Raw genomic sequence first — 20,259 nt, 5'->3', positions numbered from 1 at the left:
CAATAAAACGGGCAATGAAGAACACCAGAATGTACAAGTAGACAAGAATTCATATTGAAAAATGGCCCACGATTATGACGCTGTCCTGTCCATCACCACATAAATCCCGCCCGAACGACCTGATTGGCCCGGCGGATCTTTACTCGACCCTAATCAGATCCCAACGGAACGACTCCAGATCAAAGCTTGTCTAGCTTTAGGGCTATCCTGACATATTTGTTATCTTTAGTAATTTTGCGACGCTGCATGAACAGCATCACAAAGCGTCGCTTCGTTCGGTGTGGTTCTGACACTCTCTCGCAAAAAAAGTTTGCAACGGAAAGAAAGAACTGCAGGTGAAACACAACACAACACACACACACACATCTCATTAGCGCAGCCAGCGTCTACAAACCAGCGTCGGTGCGACGCTGTTAACCTCCGAGTAACCTCCTGCAACCCAGAACCACCCTAAAACACACGCATGCACACACAAACACAGTCGGAGCACCTCGTAAACGACACATAATGAAGACGCTGGCCCCGCAGTGAGCTCCACTAACTACTAACTGCTTTCGTACATTGTTATTACAGTCAGTCATCTAATTGGAGGCATTCACTTAAAAGTGAACAGATGTTTTTTATCGTCTCAATAAAAAAACTTTAAGCTCTCTTCTGGATCGGGCTTGAATGCACGTGTGGAGTGCGGTGGTGCGATGTCTCCACGCATGTCCGCCTCCCCGGCGGAGACGCGGGGATGAATCCGGGTGCCGCAGCACCCACCTGAGCGAGGCCCTCTACGGCTTGGCCGCTGCCCACGGTCCGCCTATGGCAACCAGCCACCAGCCCTTAGAGAAAAGCTGAAAGAACGCACACTCACAAAGGCGTCACAATGAATGCTGGGTTTCCATGGCAAAACGGAGGCAAAGGAACACAGGAAAAAAAAAAGAAGGAAAAAAAAAAGAAAAGAAAAGGGGGCCAATAAAAACCATGATTCAAAGTCTGGGTGGAGGGCATGCATGCACACACAGGCACACAAGAGCGAAGAATCACGCTGATTTACAGAGTCTTTCATGATCAGGAACACTCACACTCACACACACACACACACACGTATAATAAACTGTGCAGGGCCGTGCAGCTTTGTTAAAACGGCCCACTGGTGGGAGGCTTTTTTTGGGACCGGTGGGGGCAGGGCAGCAGTGCAGAGGGGGTGTTACACTGTCCATTTGCCTTTTATAGCTGCCCACTCCCGTTAGTAGCAGGAGAAACAGAGATCGGGGGGGCTGATGTAATTGGAGGGCGAGACCGGACTGACCGCTGCGCCGGGACCCTGCTAAAGGAGCACAGATAGATCTGTAACGCTGTCTCGGCCCCACAGGCACATGTTTTGGCATTTTGGGGAGTTGAGGGGGGGCGGAGGGGGGGCATTAAAGAGGGCTGATGAGGTTTTGTTTGTGCTTGTTAGTTTTTATTGCACTCAAACGTTTTATGCAAATCTAATTTGGATTGCCACATAAAATGTCAGCTGTCCGCGAGGAGCGATTCAGCTATTTTTTTTTTCTTTTTTCGCTCGAGTGAGGCGGGGAGCATATAAGTTTGTGTGTCTGAGTGAGAGGGAGACAGAGGGAGACAGAGGGAGAGAGGTTTAGCCTGGCTTTTCTCCGCTGTGCCTTTCAGCTCCTCTCTCACAGTAGAAAGAGGCGTGTCCATGGACCAGTATAAAGTCCAAGGAGAGCCACTCGTGTTGAGCCATTCTCAGGAGAGGGTCCTTTGCTCTGCACACCGGCAAGAGGAGGAAACTGCAGCTGTTTTTAAAACACTGCCTTTTAATGACCTGCTTTGCATTCGGACACTTGTAGACCAGATTTTTCCGGTGTTCCGGCGGAAGGTGGCGAGCCTCTGGACCCGAACCCCGAAGACAGAGCAAGGCTCACCTGAGCACACTGGTGGATATCCTTCCTGTTTGTTCCACCATAAAAGAAACTAGTTCTTATCACCACGGCAGTCGCCAGCTGAGCAGATCAAGAGCAGGCTCCAATTTCTGCACTCTGAAATTTTATCAGAGGGACGGAGAGAGGCAATACAGCAGAGGCATTGTGTCCCTGCAAATGAAACACTAACCAGCTGAAAATATCAAAGACTGTCCCGGACAAAGCGCTCCTCTCAAACCTGCCTCGTTTGTGTAAAAGCTGCACTTGAAGCAGAGAGTGATCAAAAGCTGCCACAACACTCAGAGAAGGGGGAACCACACACACGAGGGCAGAGGACTGTGTGCAGGTGCCGGGGCTGCCATGGTGCGTGGAGGTGGTGTGGCAGTAGCCCCGTCCTGCTGGGGCCTGTGGATGTTTGCCGCCCTGTCACTGGTGGCGCTGTGCTCGTCAGACCAGGCCATTCGCTGCCCCGTGTGCTCCGAGGAGAGGCTGGCCAGCTGCCGCCTGCCGGAGGGCTGCGAGGAGACGGTGCGCGAGCCCGGCTGCGGATGCTGCCCCACCTGCGCCCTCCCCAAAGGGGCGCACTGTGGCGTGTACTCGCCCCGGTGCGGCACGGGCCTGCGCTGCTACCCGCCGCGCGGCGTGGAGAGGCCGCTGCACTCGCTGATGCACGGCCAGGGGGTCTGCACCGATGAGAGGGAAGTGGAGGACAACTCAGGTGAGGCTGGGGGGGGCGGCGGGCAGGGGGACACCGCATTTTTTTTTTTTTTTGTTTGTTTTTTTTTATAAATTGATGCTCTGTCTGTATGAAGCATCCATAGCCGACCAGGTCTGGATGTATCCTGCTCGCCTTGTGGACCCACAACTGGGGCAGACATGAACATATTCTGTATCTTCTCCTTGTGTCTTACCTGAGCTGAGCAAGTTATGTGTGTGTTTTTGGAGGGAAGTGGGGGGTGACAATGCGCTTCTTGTTTACCCTAATCTCAGCTAAGCCCCGAAACCAGAGCATGCACACGCACCAGCTCCTGATGGGAGAGCGCACACAGTTCCCCCCGCTGTCTTGTGGCCGCTGGCTGTAAAAGGGGCCCTGCTGCAAGACGCAGAGCAGAGCGTTGTGGTGATAGCTGGGGTGGGCGTGCGTGTCTGTCTTTGTGTGTGTGTGTGTGTGTGTGTGTGTGTGTGTGTGTGTCCGAGAGAAGCCTGTTCTGGATGCGTGCGCTGCCGTATTTTGCGCTCCACGCGAACGCACCCACACCCGTTGGGAGTGAAGGAATCGCGCATTCCTCTGACGGGGGACTGTGACAATAAAGCTCGTCGCCCCATCCTGCCCCGTTAAACCGAGCTCCTGCAGGTAGCCGTGAAGTGCAGCCAGTCAAATGCATTGTGGCGGCGCTGGATGGAAATGTGAGAGTCTGCGCGCGCATGTGTGTCCGAGTGGATGTGTGTGTGTATGTGTGTGTGTGTGTGTGTGTGTGTGTGTGTGTGTGTGTGCGTTTGTAATGGAAGGAGGTAATAAAAGCCGCTGTATGAAATGACTGTAATGGAGTGCGGCCAGTCTGGGGCTATTAGAGCTCTCTGCAATCAGTAATTCGCCTGGTGCTCTTTCACGGACACCCCCATTCCTCCTCCTCCTCCTCCTCCTCCTCCCGATGCTGCTGCTGCTGCTGCTGCTGCTGCTCACATCTAACCCCTCGCCTGCAGATGATGTCTCTATCACTCTCCTCCGAGCCAGCGTCTCATTCCCCCTGTTGTTGCATTCCTTTTGCATAGAAGAAAGTCTGTTTCCACTTTCGCACAGTAGGACGTCCGATGCCGATGTCTTATCTCCACATCCAGCTCCAGCTCGCTGGCCTCCTCACCACTGTTTGTCTTTTCTGCTGCCTCTCTACAAAGGGAGTGGTGTGGATTTCCATTATGCCATATGAGACAATCGTTATAATGTTTCACAGACAAGGTGGTTCTTTCATTTGTTCCAGATAATCCACCGCTCCCACTGAACCCTGTCTCCCAGAAAGTTACTGGTAATGGTAGTAGGCAGCCTGCTCGAGCCAGAACACCAAAGAATTGGATCAGCGTCAGCCAATATAAAACTCCCAGGGCGCTCATCTTCATTGCAGCATCTGTTTCCCCTGGCCCCGGGTGCACCCCACCTCCTTCCATCCCTAACAAGCCTTCGAGCGCATCGCCCACCGCGTCCAGCTCCTTCATGAGGATGAGCTCATCGGCACTCTCGCTGCCAGAGCTGAAATTAGAGCCTTCTGCTCGCCGCGCAGGGCCAGCATAGGTTAGGCCGGCACATAGCGTGACTGAATGGAATCAGAAAGACGAGGAAAGCTGTTTTGAACATGATAAAAAAAAAACAAAAGAAACGGAGGGCTGGCTGCGTCCGTCCGCGTACGTTTTTTTTTTTTTTTTTTTTCCCTTGCACAACCTTTTCCCTTCAACGTCGACACTGCTCCGCTGGATCCTGGGCATCGTCCAATTAGGTGGCACGGCGAGAGCCAGCCGACCCGGGGCACGGGGGTGGGGTGGGGGGGGCCTCTCCGCTGGGCAGGGTGACATAAAATTGAACATTTTGTAAAGTTCTTAATCTTTGTTTGTCGGTGCTCTGTAACACGAGCACTGTTTGCCTCCGCACTCCCTCTCACCCCTGGAGTCTGTCATAACAAGGCAGGGAAGCTCTGCCCAATAAATCTCACTGTAAATCAATTCTACTGGGCAGCAGCTCAGATCCGCAGGATAAGAATGTTCAATGTAAACCGTGGCGGTGGGGAGACAATCAGAACGGCACGGAGGGGAGAGGCGAAGAGCAACTCCAGTCACAGGCAGGAGATTTCCTTTGTGGCGCTTTCGCCGTACTTCTGCATTATTAAACAAGGGGGTGCATCTCCTGAATTCATGTCCGACACTGCCCCACTCCTAGCAACAGGGAACATGCCAGACAAAAATAGAAAAGGGGTTTTAAAAACCAAGAGAATTCTTAAAAAAAAAAAAAAAAAAAAAAAAAAAAAAAAAGACTCTGGGATAGAGGCACATCTTAACAACCCCGTGAAAGGAATTTAGGGAGTTCATGCTGGTAGTCAGTTCCTGCGAGGGAACAATGAATCCCAGCGGTTTGTGCTGCGTCGCGTTCATCACTTCGTGTTCAAGGCTTTCGCTCAAACAGCAGCGCTGAACCAAGAATCCCGCACTCATTTTTTTTTTTATTATTAAGGTCCAAAGCTGCATATTTCTCATTTCTCGAGCAGAATTTCCATAGCAACAACAAGCACCATCCTGCATCACATGTCTTAATATCCCATTCTTAGAAACCCTCTCTATCTTAATACTTGGAATAAATCATCATGCGCGCGTTGGCTTCTGGTCCAACATTCCTGCCGAGCACGGTGTCGGGTATTCAGATGCTTCCCCCCTCTCGCGGGGGGAAATGGATATTATTTACAAAGTGATACAGATGTCAGATATGAGAAGTCTTACACCTACAGGCAACGAGGGAGTCGCATGAATGAAGCAGAGCCTGCACAGCCATGTCCAATTTGCTGATGACGCACGCGGGTCTTTATGAAAGCAGCACGCTAACCTAGATTTTCGGCTCTCTTAGGAGGGAGGACACCTCGGCACGTTTTGTGGCGATCTCAGAAGTGGTTGAGGTCTAGCGGCGCTGTCCGACCTCGTTCAGCAGATTTCCCCTTAATGTCGTGCGTTTGCTTTCTTTGCGTTGATGCGGCGCATTTGTACAGCTGCGGCTCTTAGGCGGGAGCAAACGCGATTAGCTAATTGCTGTCCTCCGTGGGACGGGGACCCCCTCCTGGTCCTGGAGCTGAGAAACACACAAACAATCCAACTTTGTCCTGGTCATGACACATCCGTAATCCGGGGAGAATGGGCCGGGATTTCAAATGTGAGCCAGTATTCCAGTGATGAAACAATGCAGCACCATCTCTTGAGAGCAAATACTTTTTTATTAAATGTTCACTCTGTACACTGTGATCATCGGTGCTGGGATCACGGGTTAAGACTGAATATCCGCCGCTCTAACAAACTTCCTGATCACACATCACTTCGCCCGCGATCAGAAATGCTGCGGCAATCATTTCCACCCGAGACCCCGATTCAGTATTAAAAGTAGAATATTCAACTCGAAACGAAGCTAATGGCGTAACCCAGAATAGTTTGACCTAATTCACTGCAGCTGCAGGTTTCCCTCTATTCATAGATCTATTCATCGCATGGAAGTATCATCAGCGCCAGGGCTATGATTTAAGAATTAACTCCGCAGACACGTAACGAGCAGAAATGGAGCCTGAAAGAGATGAAAGGCGACTAGGCCTCGGTACGGCTCGTACTGTTGGACAACCGACATTGGGATTGTTTTTATCGAGATGAAAAGTAGAATTCCTTCCCGAAAAACAAACAAAACTATGGCTCTCAGGGGAGGCCGTGAACTCCTGGATTATTTTCATGGCAGAACAATACTTTGATCCTCAGGTTTTCCACAGGATAAGGGATCATGTTTATCCTGATGATGATCCATCTGGAAGAGGTTCATGCTCTATCCTTTACTTATATTTGCCTCTAAACCACACCTGAGTGTGTGTGTGTGTGTGTGTGTGTGTGTGTGTGTGTGTGTGTGTGTGTGTGTGTGTGTGCGTGTGTGTGTGTTATATCTGGCCTGTAAGAGTTTCGGGCCCTAGGCTGAACCGTTACACAATTCTCAAAAGATCTAAGCCAAGGCACAGGGATTGTTCTCTCCAGTGAAAATTAATAAGGCAGTAGAAAGATGCCGTTGCTAGGAGTGATGGTGCTTTTGTACTTGGCTCAGTCCTGAGGTGGAATTAATGAGCGACACATTCACCTAAATATAACCTGGAATACTGGCAAAATTAAAAGGGAGACGGCGGAATATAGGTTTCAAAGCGTGTAGTTTTTATTTTCAGATTTACTGTTTCTAATTATTTTCTGCTCCCTAAACAGTAAATCAGCACCAAACCTGACCCTTGTTTGGACGCTAGTTCAATGTAAACTGGATTATCTCCCCGACTTTGTGATTCTGTGTTGATTTAACTTTACGTCCATCCTCCCTTTTGATGAACGACTATAAATTGTTTTTATTGGGCTTGTAAGTAGCGTGGAAGAGACTTCTTACAAGCGCATTAGACTGCGATGATTAACGGAGTCGTTTTTTTTTTTGTTGTTGTTAGTTAGCTTTCAGTTTCCTGCCAGAATATATGAAAAAATAAGGGGCCAACATTGTTGTATGAGCTTTTCTATCCAGTGTCAAAAAACACAAATAATGTTTTATGGACTGGCAGTTTGTAGTTTGGCTAATCTCAACGTTGTGTACGTAAGGCTTATAAAGTTAACTGTAAATCCCATCAATACCGATTATGTCACTATTTATTATTTAATTCTCTTTAATTTCTGCGTTTGATCGTTTAAAAATTGAATTATTTGTTGCTCCTTTTTAGAGGAGGAAGGAATTATCTGATCAAAGCGGGGATGGGAATGCGTTAAATCATGCAATCTTTGACTTGGCTGCCATCAAGTCACCACTTCATCGCAATACCGCCCTCTCCTTAAAACGTTTCCGTCTGCCTGATTGAAATCTTCCTGATCAGAGATTCCAAACTTTGATGTATCCTGTTCAGTTAAGACTCGAGGAAGCCACTCAAACGAGAGATGAAACTAATAATCTGCTCTTGTCTTATCTTAATTTACGACATAGAATGACCTGAATGACTGACAACCATCCCAAAGAGGTTTACATGGAGGCTTTATAAGCTAGATCTGATAAGATGGACTCGTTTACGTTCCGTCTGCAGTGGCGCATGGCAGACTTTACAGGAGGAGAACTTTACTGACATCAACGAATTGATTAAATTTGCTGCTGTTCACACTGATTCCGACTTTGATTCATTTTTTTTTCCAACACTTGTTTGAACAGCGGGTTGTTCTGCTACCTCCACGTTTCTGTTCCTTCTGGAAATTCGTCACCTGATGTTTACCTCAGGAAGAAAGGATTCATTGCAGCCACGGAGAAACCATCAGATCAAGCGTTTATGCGGTTATAGGGAGATTCTCAAAGGTTTACCCCACCCCTCAGTCTGATTTAAAACTCCTTCCGATCAGGTTGGTCATCTTCATTCTGATTATTAGTGGACTACTAATGTCCCTGAAGTTCGACATTTAAAACATTATATTGATTTTTCCTACAACCACCTATGTTGTGTGAAATTGGACGTTTTAGGTTGAAAAGTAATCTTCCACATCATGCATCAATACGACAACACAAAGACTACTGGAAGATACATTACTTGGGGTCTATTACTTGTAAGGAAGCTCCTTAGCGGCTTCGAGCCTTCAAGCTAAAAATGCTTTTTTATATCTTCCCCACTTTATAAATGGCCTGTAACTATATCTTCGGCGCATCTGCATCAAACACAGCCCGAATGAAGTGACCACTTCTAAATGGGTGCGTCTCGTGTTTTCATACAAATGTCTCACGTAATGGACTCTCTTCTATCTTAGGTGCAAGATCTAAGTTAGTGGAAGTATAAACCACTGGAACACACTCTGCCAATCTCACTGAGCATGACTAAATATTTATTTGGGAAGGATATTTGTCTTTGGGGTTTACAAGCTCAGCCTTAAAAGCCACTAACAGTGGAATCTGAAATCGGATGACCCCTCCATGTCCCGATGACAAGGCCAATACACAGACAGACACGGGCGTGGGCTGGACTTGTTATGATGTGGCTTGAAAAGATGTAATGTTTCTTTTTCGCAGCGAACGATGCGTGCCTTGGCCTCTGTGGCGAACACGTTTGCGGCGGAGCGGCAGCTGATAAGTCAGTGCAAATATTTAAGTAAGGACTAGATTGAGCAAGAAATGCAGCTTACTGTGTAACGGCTAAAATGCCAACGAGCGGAGCTAATCAGATGCCACACTGTCTGCGTACTATGACCTTGATGAAGACAGTAACTGCTCGCTATCAGACAGGTAATTGCCTTTATCTCGTTGCCTACAGCGCACCAAACTGCCAAACGAGGACAGGCAAAGGCTCACTCCGCTTCGGAGGATTAAAGCGGTTCCTCTAGGTGTTTCCCTCGTCGTGCACCTGTGACCAGCGGCGCACTCTCGGTGTGTCAGCTCTGGGTTCGATAACGCACTGTGGGGACTGTAAAAATGCCAGGCACTGGCAATCCAAGTCAAATGAAACCACACAGAGAAGTGGCGACTTCCTCCATGGAAAACAGCAGTTTTAGCAAACAGGACATGCCACCCCTGACCCACTTCTAAATCATTTAAGCCCGCCCTGAAAAAAAAAAAAAAAAAAAAAAAAAGCCAGGGGAATCGGAAAAGTGTGAACTGGCAAAAGAGGAGAAAGAACAACTTGGAATGAAGGAAACAGCTGAAACCCTGCTGGCTCTTGTGGAAGAAAGTGCTGATGAGCCAGGCTTAAGAGCAATAAGACTAAAAATACAAACAGCCGAGAGACACTTCCCCCTCAGACGGGCCAAGCCAAGTGAGATGACTGTCTATAAAGTTTAGAGAAACTCGGTCACTGTCCAACTTGTAAAAGCTTCTACATCACCAGAAAATGGCTCGGGATCCTAAAAAAAGCAGGGTCAGGGGTAGCTTGTGGGAAGTGGTTTAGATGTGTATGCTTTTGTGTACTCCGAACCTGAGAAAAAAAGAAAAAGCCCACACACTTCACAAGCTTAAGGAGGCCGCTGAGCCTTTCCGTCATTGTCTCTGTGCCAGCAGAGGTTCAGTGGATGCCTCGCAGTCACGTTAGATATTAACCAGAGCTCAGATCTGGTTCAGCGATCAGAGCAGGAACAGCTTCAAACTTTAAATTAAAAAGTGCAGTTTAAGTGCTTTGATTTCGTTGCCAGTTTGTAAAAAAAAAAAAGAAAAGCCACGGGTTATGATCAGAACGCACTAAGCGGCGCCAAGCCTCACAAGCTACAGGTGAGAGGAACGATGCACAGAGACAGGCGCGCGTAACTTTCATCCCTCGTTTTGCCCCGCAACCGCACGCACCCGCTCGCCCATTTGTGCCTACTTGTGACAGCGCAAATACCCTCTAACAGCCTCCATCTGGCACAGGCTGAGGTTGTTGTGGACGCGTGGAGAGTAAAGAGGGAGGGGAGCGTTTCCTGAGGAAGCAGCTGGGTGCCTGCAGGGCCACAGGACTGGAGGATTATAGGGATGCAAAGGTGAATGTGGCACAGACCACAGTGTACAGAGGGTGGCAGAACAGGGGTGGTATCATTTGAAAAGCCTTCAGAGCGCCGCGGCGTGTTTGCGGCGCAGTATTTGAAGAGTGCCGGGGCGAGAGCAGAGCTCCAGATTACCCCCCAGAGCGGGAGCAAGGATCCGCGTCCTTGTGGTTAACCTGGCCTCATTTTTAGCCTACATTTCACCGCGCTCAGCTGTATGGGCTGTATGTTGAAGGACGAGGAGGAGTGGCGGGGCACGGATGGATGGCCGTTACCTTAAATTACGCTCATATCACGAGAATGAGGTATCATTAGGCGGCACTGACAATGCAAATGGTTTTTAGCGGGCGTGTTATTGCAGCTGAAATGTAAATGTGGGTTGGCAACGAGGGACTAAGACCTTCTCTCCTTTCCGTGTAGCGATGGACAGGCAGGAAGAGATCACCCCCGAGCACCCGAACAACAGCAACATCCGGTGCAGTCCACAGGACAAGCGCTGCATTCAGAAGACACTGGCACGGCACCCCCCCAAATCCACAAATCAGAGGAGCAACACCGCCAGGGAGGACGCCAAGGCGATGCTGGTGAGAGATAAACGATGTTCCGCCGACTTATCGGTTTCACTGACAACACCATGCGTCCTCCGCAGTGCATGCTCCGGCGCACCACAGCAGGTGTTTTACATTACGCTTTTACAGCTCCAAAAGCCTCAAGCGTAACAGTCGGGTTATAAATTGTACAAATTAGCTATTTACACACCGTAACGTTTAATTGCGAGCCTCGTGAAATAAAGTTCAGGTGCGCGTTGACATCAGCGTGCAACAGGCAAGAGGATAATAATTAATGGGGATAATAACGTCCCCATTAATCAGTAACAGGCACATACTTCGGCGCGTTCATTTAACACGGCACAAATGTGCTGCATGGATACACAGCAACGGCGCACACTCCCACAGGCGCATTTATCTGGGCCACCCACACGGGTAGGTGTACCCCTACCCAAAATCATTTATGTTGATATAATTTGATGTTTCCAAGCCCTAGCGGTTGGGCTGTTTGAGCAGATTGCTTAAAAAATAAATTACCTAGAACGATGCATTCTCAGGCAATCATTAGCCGGCTCGTAAAGTCAGTGCAGATGATTCACAAAACCTTTTGCAGAAGGTTAGGGGTGCAGGTTGTAAAGGAGTTTAGAAAGGAACCTCTATTCCATTGACCTTATGAATGATTCTGTACAACGAATAAAAAAAATAGTGATGTGACCAGATATATGTGATCACATCAGCCACTAATGAACTTGACAAAGTGGTTCCGATTAAGCGTCGATCCTTAAATCTGGAACTATAACAGAAGATGATTCAGTAGGAGAAGATGACCGAGCTGTTTCCACCATTACTGTTCGCATGGGTTCTGGCTTCGTTCGTCTTTTCAAACACATGTTTGAACAGCTGGTTGTTCCTGTTCCTCCTGGAAACTCTTCACCTGGTGTTTACCCCCACATGCAGCAAACATGTTCAGAACGAAGGGATTTATTCCAACCAGGGAGATCGAGTGTTTACGTGGCTATTAGGAGGACGGATTTCCCTCTTCAACGGAATATCAAAGGTTTACACCGCCCCTCAGTCTGAATGAAAATACTTCCTGATCTGACCAGATGCGTCTCTTCTAATTGAGGCGGTTACACGAGACAACATAATATTCTGATCATCAGTGGAAGACCAGTGTCCATCTGAACACAACAGATGACTCTAGGAACATTCTGTGTAACAGTCACCATGAGCAACAGCAATGGTTTTGAAAATTAAAGACAGAACTTCAGGATTATTTTAACACAGACTTATGGTACACTAGTCTGATGTAACAGCCCTGCACAAAATCTAATGTTCAACTGAAACAGCGTCAGAAAGGTGGTGCTCAGCTGGATGATTATTTGAGGACGTAGTTTGTGGTGGCATTGAACTGGATTGAATAAACACTTAAGTGTTTGTTATTTAGTCTAGCCCATTGACTAAAATGGGGTCGTCGAACTAATGGAAACATGTGTCAGTACAACACAATACAGTTCAACAGTGCTACAAACCACAGGCTCCAAAATGAAAACACAGTTGAATCAACAGCTCTCTCAGTGTTTGCAGGAACGTTACATCACAATGCGTTCGTTTTCACTGGTGTACCTCGTGAACTGTCGAGAGAGTGAGCGTCTGTGGCTGGAACTCATTTGTGTATAACTATATATAAAACCAAAACATATCTTTCCTACAGGCTCCGTGTCGTGCTGAGCTACAAAGAGCTCTGGACAGATTGGCGTCAAATACCCGCACACATGACGATCTCTTCACAATCCCCATACCCAACTGTGACAAGAACGGAGATTTCCACGCTAAACAGGTCTGCGATTTCAAACACCGACACTCAATACGAGCTCTACGGAAGCACAGAGCAGACCGCTATGCGGAGTGGTCTGCTATTGGCCTGTAAATATCTGTGATAAAAGCCAGTACAAATAAAAATGCCTATCTTTATACTTCAAACTGTTCGTATTAAACTGCATCAGCAAACTGCGGGCCAAGACACAAAACACGCCTGCAGCCGATGACATATTGTCTCACTAGTTCAAGATCAACACAAAAGTGTCTCCAAGCAGACTGTCATGGCAATGCCAAAACACTATTTTTCTTAACTCCCACAAGAGCGATTTACTTTCAGAAATCAAGAGTTTGTGTGTGATGCAGTTTTCCCCAAACTGTTGGACAATAATCACTTTATTGCTGTGATGGATGCAATTAGTTTTTGGATACAGTTACTTTGTTTGTTATTCTGCCTTTGCAAGATTGAGCAAACGCGCAGATAAGAGCGAGAGAATGAGAGAACGTAGAAACAGAGATAAGGCCGCAGTGAGCTGCATATGCAATCAGAGAAGCAGACGCAGAGTCAGTGATAAAAAGGGAAAGCTCTGCTAAGGCACCAGTCATCAAAAGTCCGTCGATTGTGTAACGTGGTTAAAGTATCTCTGCTCAGATTCACAAGCATCTGTTCACTGTTTAACTGAAACTGCACTGTGATAAAACCTGTTGGGAAGTAAAGCACAGGTCATTAGGGACAACTGGGAGTCATTTCATGGCAGGCTTGCTCTGAGATTGTTAACTGGTCCGCCTCGGAGGCTTTTTGAAACTAAATCATTATGGAAAATAGGAGCAAACGCACGCAATAAATGTTGTATTACAGGAACAGTTAACAGCACAGAAGAGGAATGTTGGGGGATTTGAACCAGATAATTAAATTACTTCAAATACAGTTAGTTTACGGCCACTTTAGGGGAGATAGGTGTAATAGACCTTAAATAAAGTTTTTAGGTGAGTCAGAAACAACCTGGCACTAAAATATTATATTTGTTCACTAATTTAGGACACACTGCTTCAAAATTATGGAAATGTTTATGAGAAGACAGGTGTGATCGTCAAATTACAGCTCGTTCACACCTGCGGCAGTCATTAACATTTATTAAAAGTCCACTTGTCAAAGATTAACCTCCTGAGACCAGAGCATTTCTTTATTTTACCGCAGGGATTATTTCACCGCACGTTACATTTTAAGTCACCAATGTGTACCAAACTATAAAACTCTTTATTTTGAACGAAAAGCAGAATTGGAAACGATGAAATCCCAACGTCCTCAATCGAGTACCTGTCAGTTTGTTAAACTTGCAGGTCATATATCAAACTAGAAAAGTTCGCTACCAGTACATGGCGGACAAAAGTGTCTCCTTATGAGGACAACAGGTCTAAATGAGGAAGAATAAACCTAGAACGTAATGTCCTTGATGAGGACGCCGGGTCTGCGGCGGTTAAGTCCCAAACTGTTCTAGCTCCGTTTCTCTTTAGTAAATAGCACTCATCAGCTGCTTTTAGTTGACAACAGTGAGCGTGCGCTAAAGCATTAGAGCTGCATGCAGTGAAACCGCAAACACTGATTTAAAAACGGCATGAAGCTATGAATATGAAGCGAGAGGAGGAAGTGCCCGGCTGTGTACTGTCGTGAATATCCAGTTTCATATTACACATAATCATTTGCCCGCTTTTTAATACATAAAGAAGGTTTAGTATTTATTGCCAAAGAAGCTGTTACGCAACTAGAATCATTTCTTTATCTTTACGCCCGCAGTGCCATCCTGCACGTGACGGCCAGCGGGGAAAGTGCTGGTGCGTGGATCAGAAGACGGGCATGAGGCTGCCGGGGCCGCTGGAGCTGAGAGGGGACCTGGACTGTCACCAGTTAATGACTGCTACCCTGAGGGATTGAGGAGGGGGGAGTGGCAGCCGGGGTGCAGGACCAGTTGATTCTACTGGTGCTTATTATTAGAACTACATGACTAAAGGACTTCATCCTTAAGCCTCACTCTACCTGAGGCCAACGGTACTTGAGCTTGTGCAACAAAAAGGAAACCATTGAATTGAGTTCTTTTGCTATTTTGTTTCTGTGTGTGTGTGAGAGAGAGTCTGTTGAGCACTTGTTGTGTTTTGTTTCTACATACCCATAGTCTTTAGACACATGAGCTTTAAAGTACCAGGTGGCAGAAAAAGAAACGCACATCTACTGATGACAGTTGTGACCTTTGTAAGAATGCATGTGTGTTTTTTTTTTTTTTTTTTTTTTTTTTTTAAACCAACTTCAGTGTAGTATTCTCATTCTCAAATGCAAGTAGCCAATATTCACGCCTGGAATCAAACAGGAACGGCATCACGACAGTCCTGACTATCTTAAGAGTCCGTTTAGTTCTTTTTGTGACCCCGCAGGTCTGTCAAAGAGGTGAAAGCAAAGCATGAAATGTTTGCTTTCCCTCAAATGCGACACCTAGTTCAGTGATGAGACGAGAGTAAAAATAAAAGATGGGCTGAGAATGACACAGCCAATGAAAAAGGAACCGTGGGTCACAAGGGAATGCGGCAACCCCCTGTCTTGAGTTACCAAACGATAAGCTGCAGCTTTTCACAACACGGTGACCAAATTGAAAAGTGAGGTTAGTCTGAAAAAGTGCATCTCTGAAAGCCCAGAATAGATTTACTTCATCACTCCGTGGTTCACTCTGCACCCCCTCTCTCCTATTGCCGATGAGCTCCCTCTGGACGGGCGGCGTAGCTGGGCTAGAAAACTCTACACACTGCTGATAGGGTAATCTTGCTTCGCCAGCTGGTGCTTAGATGCCAGTTCGACTCTTTTTGTGTTTTTTTGAACGTGCTTCGAACACATGGGATTTCTTTCCAAACAGACTGCTTGACGGAACTTTGGTGGTGCTACATATCGACTGTGCCAAAATACATAAAAAAAGAAAAAAGAAAAAAAAAGGGCTTCTGGACTTTTTGGGGAATCGCTTAGGAATGGTAGTGGAGCAATTAACACCAACAAGTGTGAGAATCAGATTTGTTGCTTTCTTTGTGTGTCTTCAATGTTATTGTCAAAATATAACATCCCACATTAGCTTTGCACTATCACCGCAGCTAACTGGCTGAATGTTTCTCCGGTCAGTAGTATGTAAATAGCAGGCGTGATGTGTTTTAAATATAGACGCAGAGTGTAATAACTTGTACTGATTAAGCTCCTGGCAGCATAGCAACTTCCAGCTAACATGAAGCTTTATATGGAGGACTCTGATGTAGCAGTAAAGAAACATGGAAACCAGAAACTCCTCCGTTTATCTGACAATAATACTTATCAGTCATAGGAAAGCACAGTAATGTCTGATGTATCACCAGTCCAAGTGACACACTCATCACATACTTTATATATTGTAGGCGAGGCGTAGCATTCTTCAGTTATCTATTTGATCGTAATGAGGTGGTGCATTAATATTGATAGTTCAGGGGAGGTTGAAGCTAACGCCTGTGCGCATCACCGTGTTTTATCTTTTCCACAGAAGACTTTGACTGACTCAAGAAAAGATTAAAGATGTCAGCAGAGAAACATTAAAGTAATTTCCACAGAAAGCAGCACCATAACGCCATCTGATCGCCATCAGATACGCCGGGAAAAACCGACATACACATACATGTTTTTTTTTTTTGTTCTTTTGACTCCCTTTGTCTCCACCTGCAGATTTTACCTCAACATAACTTAAGCTTTAAATATGACTATTTGAGCCCAACACAGTAAAGAGAGGGTCACTCAGCACTGAACAGAAATAGCAAAAGTGCCATGAAAACTGTTATTATTCCACAACGAATTTGACTTAGCTTCTAGAAAATTCAGACGTATATGAAAATAAAAAAAATGCTCCGCGCATTTGTTTACTGTGCAAGGTAGTAGCTATATAAAACCGGGCTCTGAATCAATTTTCCATACGCTCACTTTTAATGTTTAAGTATATAATAATTGAAAAATGATGAAGTCATTTTTTGGGTCTGTGTTGATGAAGTGATTATTCTGTCATATACAATTCCAGCTCCTGGTTATTATTGTTTTTTTTTAATTATTATTATTAAAGGAATCTAACCACTCTAAAGCAACACTCCTTTTATGACTTTTACTTTCGCTAAAACTTTAAATGCAACCAAAGGTAGTTCACAGACAGATGGATAGAAGATGTTGCCCTTGCTACAGCTTGAAAATATAAAAAAACCAAATACCCCTTCCAAAGACTACAAGCACAGTAAACAAAGACATCAATACTCATTCAGTGAAGTGCACACAAAGAGCGTTCCAGCTAAATCCTATCGTGTAATTCATCAACTAATGAAGTGTTACTAAACACATTCAAAATTGTTTCTCTGTTCAACAGTCTTAATCTTGGAGAGAGGCGGCTAATGGTTTTGGCTTTGATTTTTGTAAAGACCTTCCAACTCCAAAAACGGTGTATTTAAGCTATAGTAAGTTGCTTGATCTCTAACTTTGCTGTACTGAACTGTAATTGCGTTTCATGAGAATAGGCTGTTCCTGTTTGCCCTTGATATTATCTGTTAACGGGTGGGAGACATGAAGCAACGTTTGCATGTATACAAATGGACAGGGCTGGCAAACAGCTATGGTCTTGTGTATCTCCAGGACAGGATCGTTATACCCAAACACTGAAGTGATCAATAAACTGAAATATAGAGTGTCAGTCGATGAAATAATCAGTTACATTGTAAATGTTTACCTGATAAAAATGTACACATTGTAATACATCAATTAAAAGACTTTAGAAACTAGGTGTTGTTTTTAGTGGCGTCACTGGTATAAGCTGCACTGATATTTTATTACTGACAGATAGATAGATAGATAGATAGATAGATAGATAGATAGATAGATAGATAGATAGATAGATAGATAGATAGATAGATAGATAGATAGATAGATAGATAGATAGATAGATAGATAGATCCTATCCAGGCAATTTAAGCAATCCAAACGCAAGTGGCCAGCTCTGAGTACCTGTGGTCACACATGACTTTACAATGAATCTTCGCATGCGCCTCCATCCAGCACTTGAGATCTGGGCTCTGTATGCAAATAAACACTGACATCGTTTGGAGCGCAGCAGAACATTTTAACAGTTGCTGTCTCTGGATCTCTACCTACTACTGGACCAGAAGCACGACCAGCTGCTTGCTGTGTGTGCGTCATGACACGAAGACTGGGGGACATGATGTATATTTTGGAACAAGCTGTGAAGCCTCTTTGTCTGTAAAGCGCACACTTTATTATTTATACTCTCCTAACTTCCCTAACTTATATAGATAAGATTACTTGATTACAACTGAATCCTGGAAACCTCTAAACACACCCATACCATACATTATCAAATTAGGTCTAACACGTCCAAATGTGGACCAATATTGGATCATACAAATTCAATCTGAATACTTTAAGCAGGACATTTGATGTTCTCAGAGGTCAGCAGGACTAGGTTCTCTCCTTCACCTACTGATGCCCATATGTAGATGCAGATTATGTGGTTCTGTTGGCTTCGTCTGACCGAGACCTCCAGCACACAACGGGACAGTTTGCAGCCAAGTGTGAAGCGGCAGGGAGAAAGGTTAGTACCTCCAAGTCTGAAGCCATGACCCTCTGCTGGAAAATGGTGGCGAGTTCCTGCCCCAAGCTAGGGAGTTCTGGGTGCTGTTCACGAGTGATGGTGAAATAGAGTGAGACATGGACGGTTTGATGTGGCAGTTACAGTAATGTGGCCACTATATTGTACTGCCAGAGTAAAGAGTGAGCTGAGCTTGAAGGTAAAAAAAAAGCCTTTGATTTACCAGTGAATCTTGGTTTCAACACTCACTTATGGTTTTTTGAGGCAGTGACCCGAATAAATGGGATCAAGAACACAAGCAGCTTAAGTGAGTTTCCTTGGAGGGGCGGCTGGGCTCAGCCAGAGATAGTTTAAGGAGCTCGGACATCCAGAGGCAGCTCACAGTACGGCCACTGCTCCTTCACATAGAAGGGGGCCAGCTAAGGTGCTTAGGATGCCTTCAGGACACCTCCTTTGGAAGGTTTACTGGGCACAGCAACTTGCAGGAGCATCAGCAACAACATTAAAACTACTGACAAGATAATTAAATTAATTAATAATAATTAAATAATACTAATCTCGTGACAAGTCAGTGTCCTGCTGGAAAATGTTTGAACCTGGCACTGGTTTTGGATTGTGTTTAGACATGAACCACCCATCTAGACCAGACCAGGCACCACCACCCCATAGCCAAGACACTTCTTGATGGCAGCAGCCTTTCCCAGCAGGATGCAGCCTGACACAGGCATACAAACTAAGACCTTTACGAAACAATTTTAAACACGAAGAACAGAACATGGTGTTGACCTGGCCTCCAAATTCACTAGATCCCAAACTGATCAAGTATCTGTGGGATACACTGGAACAACCCTGTTCCACCGCGGCCTGATCTTGGACAAGCAGAAGAAAATGGGTGGTCGGATGGACTTGCGAAGGCATTGTTCAGGAGATATGTTCACGCAAGGGCTGAACAGGACATAAGTTTTATGACGTGCAACAACAAATGCACATTCTGTGATTTGATCCTTTGCTCGACCCATGGTTTGGTAAACGTAGAAGTGTGCATCTTCTTGCACTTCACGTAGATCTAGACTTGCAACAATCAACATGTGCAAGAAAGTTTTTTTATGTCCATCAAATAGTTAAAAGGCCTAATAAATTCCACATTCCACTGATAGTGATTGATTGGTAGGACACTGGAATTGAATAAGGCCATCGATTGTTGCCTTCAGACCACCCTTTTTTCACATCCTAATCCAGGTTTGTTTCCCTGAATTTATTGTGACTGCTAGTTAGACAGACAGGTTAACGATAATACTCAAGGCAGTTGTGTAACGTACACCTCTGGAAAGATACATCACTAAAATCAGACTGCAGCAGATTCTAAAAATATCTCTACCACCGCCACCAGAGTAAACTTTCAAGTCTGTTTAGTTCCACTGCCTGAGTCCATTTTGGAGAGCTCTGCGGGCTTAAGAAGGGGGTCTGAATATACATTATAAGGACAGCTTTCCTCTGATTGATTCAAAATGTCCACAGAACATTCTGCCCCTGGCCATCTACAATCCCACAGCTGTGCCTGGGAGGCCCCGTGTCGGTGTTAAGCCTACACAGTAGTTTACAGGAGGCATGTGACCTCCAGCCTACCTCCACATGTTCTCCACCGCAGGTGTCTCCACGTCCCATCCATACGGCTTCCTGGCCACAGTCCGGTGTATGCAAAGAAGGCAGAGCGCCACACCTGGAGATGAGATCACAACGGTGTCTGAACACATATTGTGCAGGAGGCAGGTCAAGCAGAATAAAATAAGCTCTCAAGTGTGCAGTGTAAACAGACAGAATAGCGGTCACAATGAACACAATCAATTAACAAATCCAAAACAAGTACTATTCAGGCTGCATGGACCGAGATGTAGGCTAATTCCTGTGGGCTTTGGATTGTTATCTCTAGGCAACACACTATTACAACTATTGACCTGGGCAGCTCTCAAACAATGTGAACAAGAATGCAAACTATTTCAGTTCTAACAACAATGGAGCAGGGGATGGGGCTACCTGGAATTTCTAAAACGCTTACAGCATGTGAAGAGTCCATAATGCAACTCATGGTATGGTGACATAATAGCAAGTTTT

General features: G+C 45.7%; 2 protein-coding genes across 3 annotated transcripts in view; one reads left to right on the top strand and one right to left on the bottom strand.

The window, feature by feature from the left end:
- The window catches only part of LOC125004724 (zinc finger protein Aiolos-like), a 31,654-nt gene that overhangs the window by 10,314 nt on the left and 1,081 nt on the right, over positions 1-20,259 (bottom strand). Inside the window, exon 2 of the mRNA XM_047579580.1 lies at positions 19,774-19,867. The gene's annotated coding sequence lies outside the window, so the exon portion shown is untranslated. The remainder of the gene's footprint in view (positions 1-19,773; positions 19,868-20,259) is intronic.
- On the top strand, positions 1,469-17,323 carry LOC125004727 (insulin-like growth factor-binding protein 4). Of its 2 annotated transcripts, XM_047579588.1 has the most exons (4): positions 1,491-2,631; positions 10,563-10,726; positions 12,405-12,530; positions 14,304-17,323. In XM_047579588.1, the coding sequence occupies exons 1-4, from the start codon at positions 2,274-2,276 to the stop codon at positions 14,439-14,441; spliced, it is 786 nt and encodes a 261-aa protein (XP_047435544.1). In that variant the 5' UTR covers positions 1,491-2,273; the 3' UTR covers positions 14,442-17,323. The 2 variants fall into 2 exon arrangements, with proteins under 2 accessions (XP_047435545.1, XP_047435544.1); XM_047579589.1 differs by lacking the exon at positions 12,405-12,530 and having other exon boundaries at positions 1,469-2,631.

The sequence above is a fragment of the Mugil cephalus genome, chromosome 2 (assembly GCF_022458985.1).
Source record: "Mugil cephalus isolate CIBA_MC_2020 chromosome 2, CIBA_Mcephalus_1.1, whole genome shotgun sequence".
NCBI lineage: Eukaryota > Metazoa > Chordata > Actinopteri > Mugiliformes > Mugilidae > Mugil > Mugil cephalus.
The sequence above is the reverse complement of the archived record's forward strand: the minus strand, read 5'-3'. Positions and strand labels throughout refer to the sequence as shown.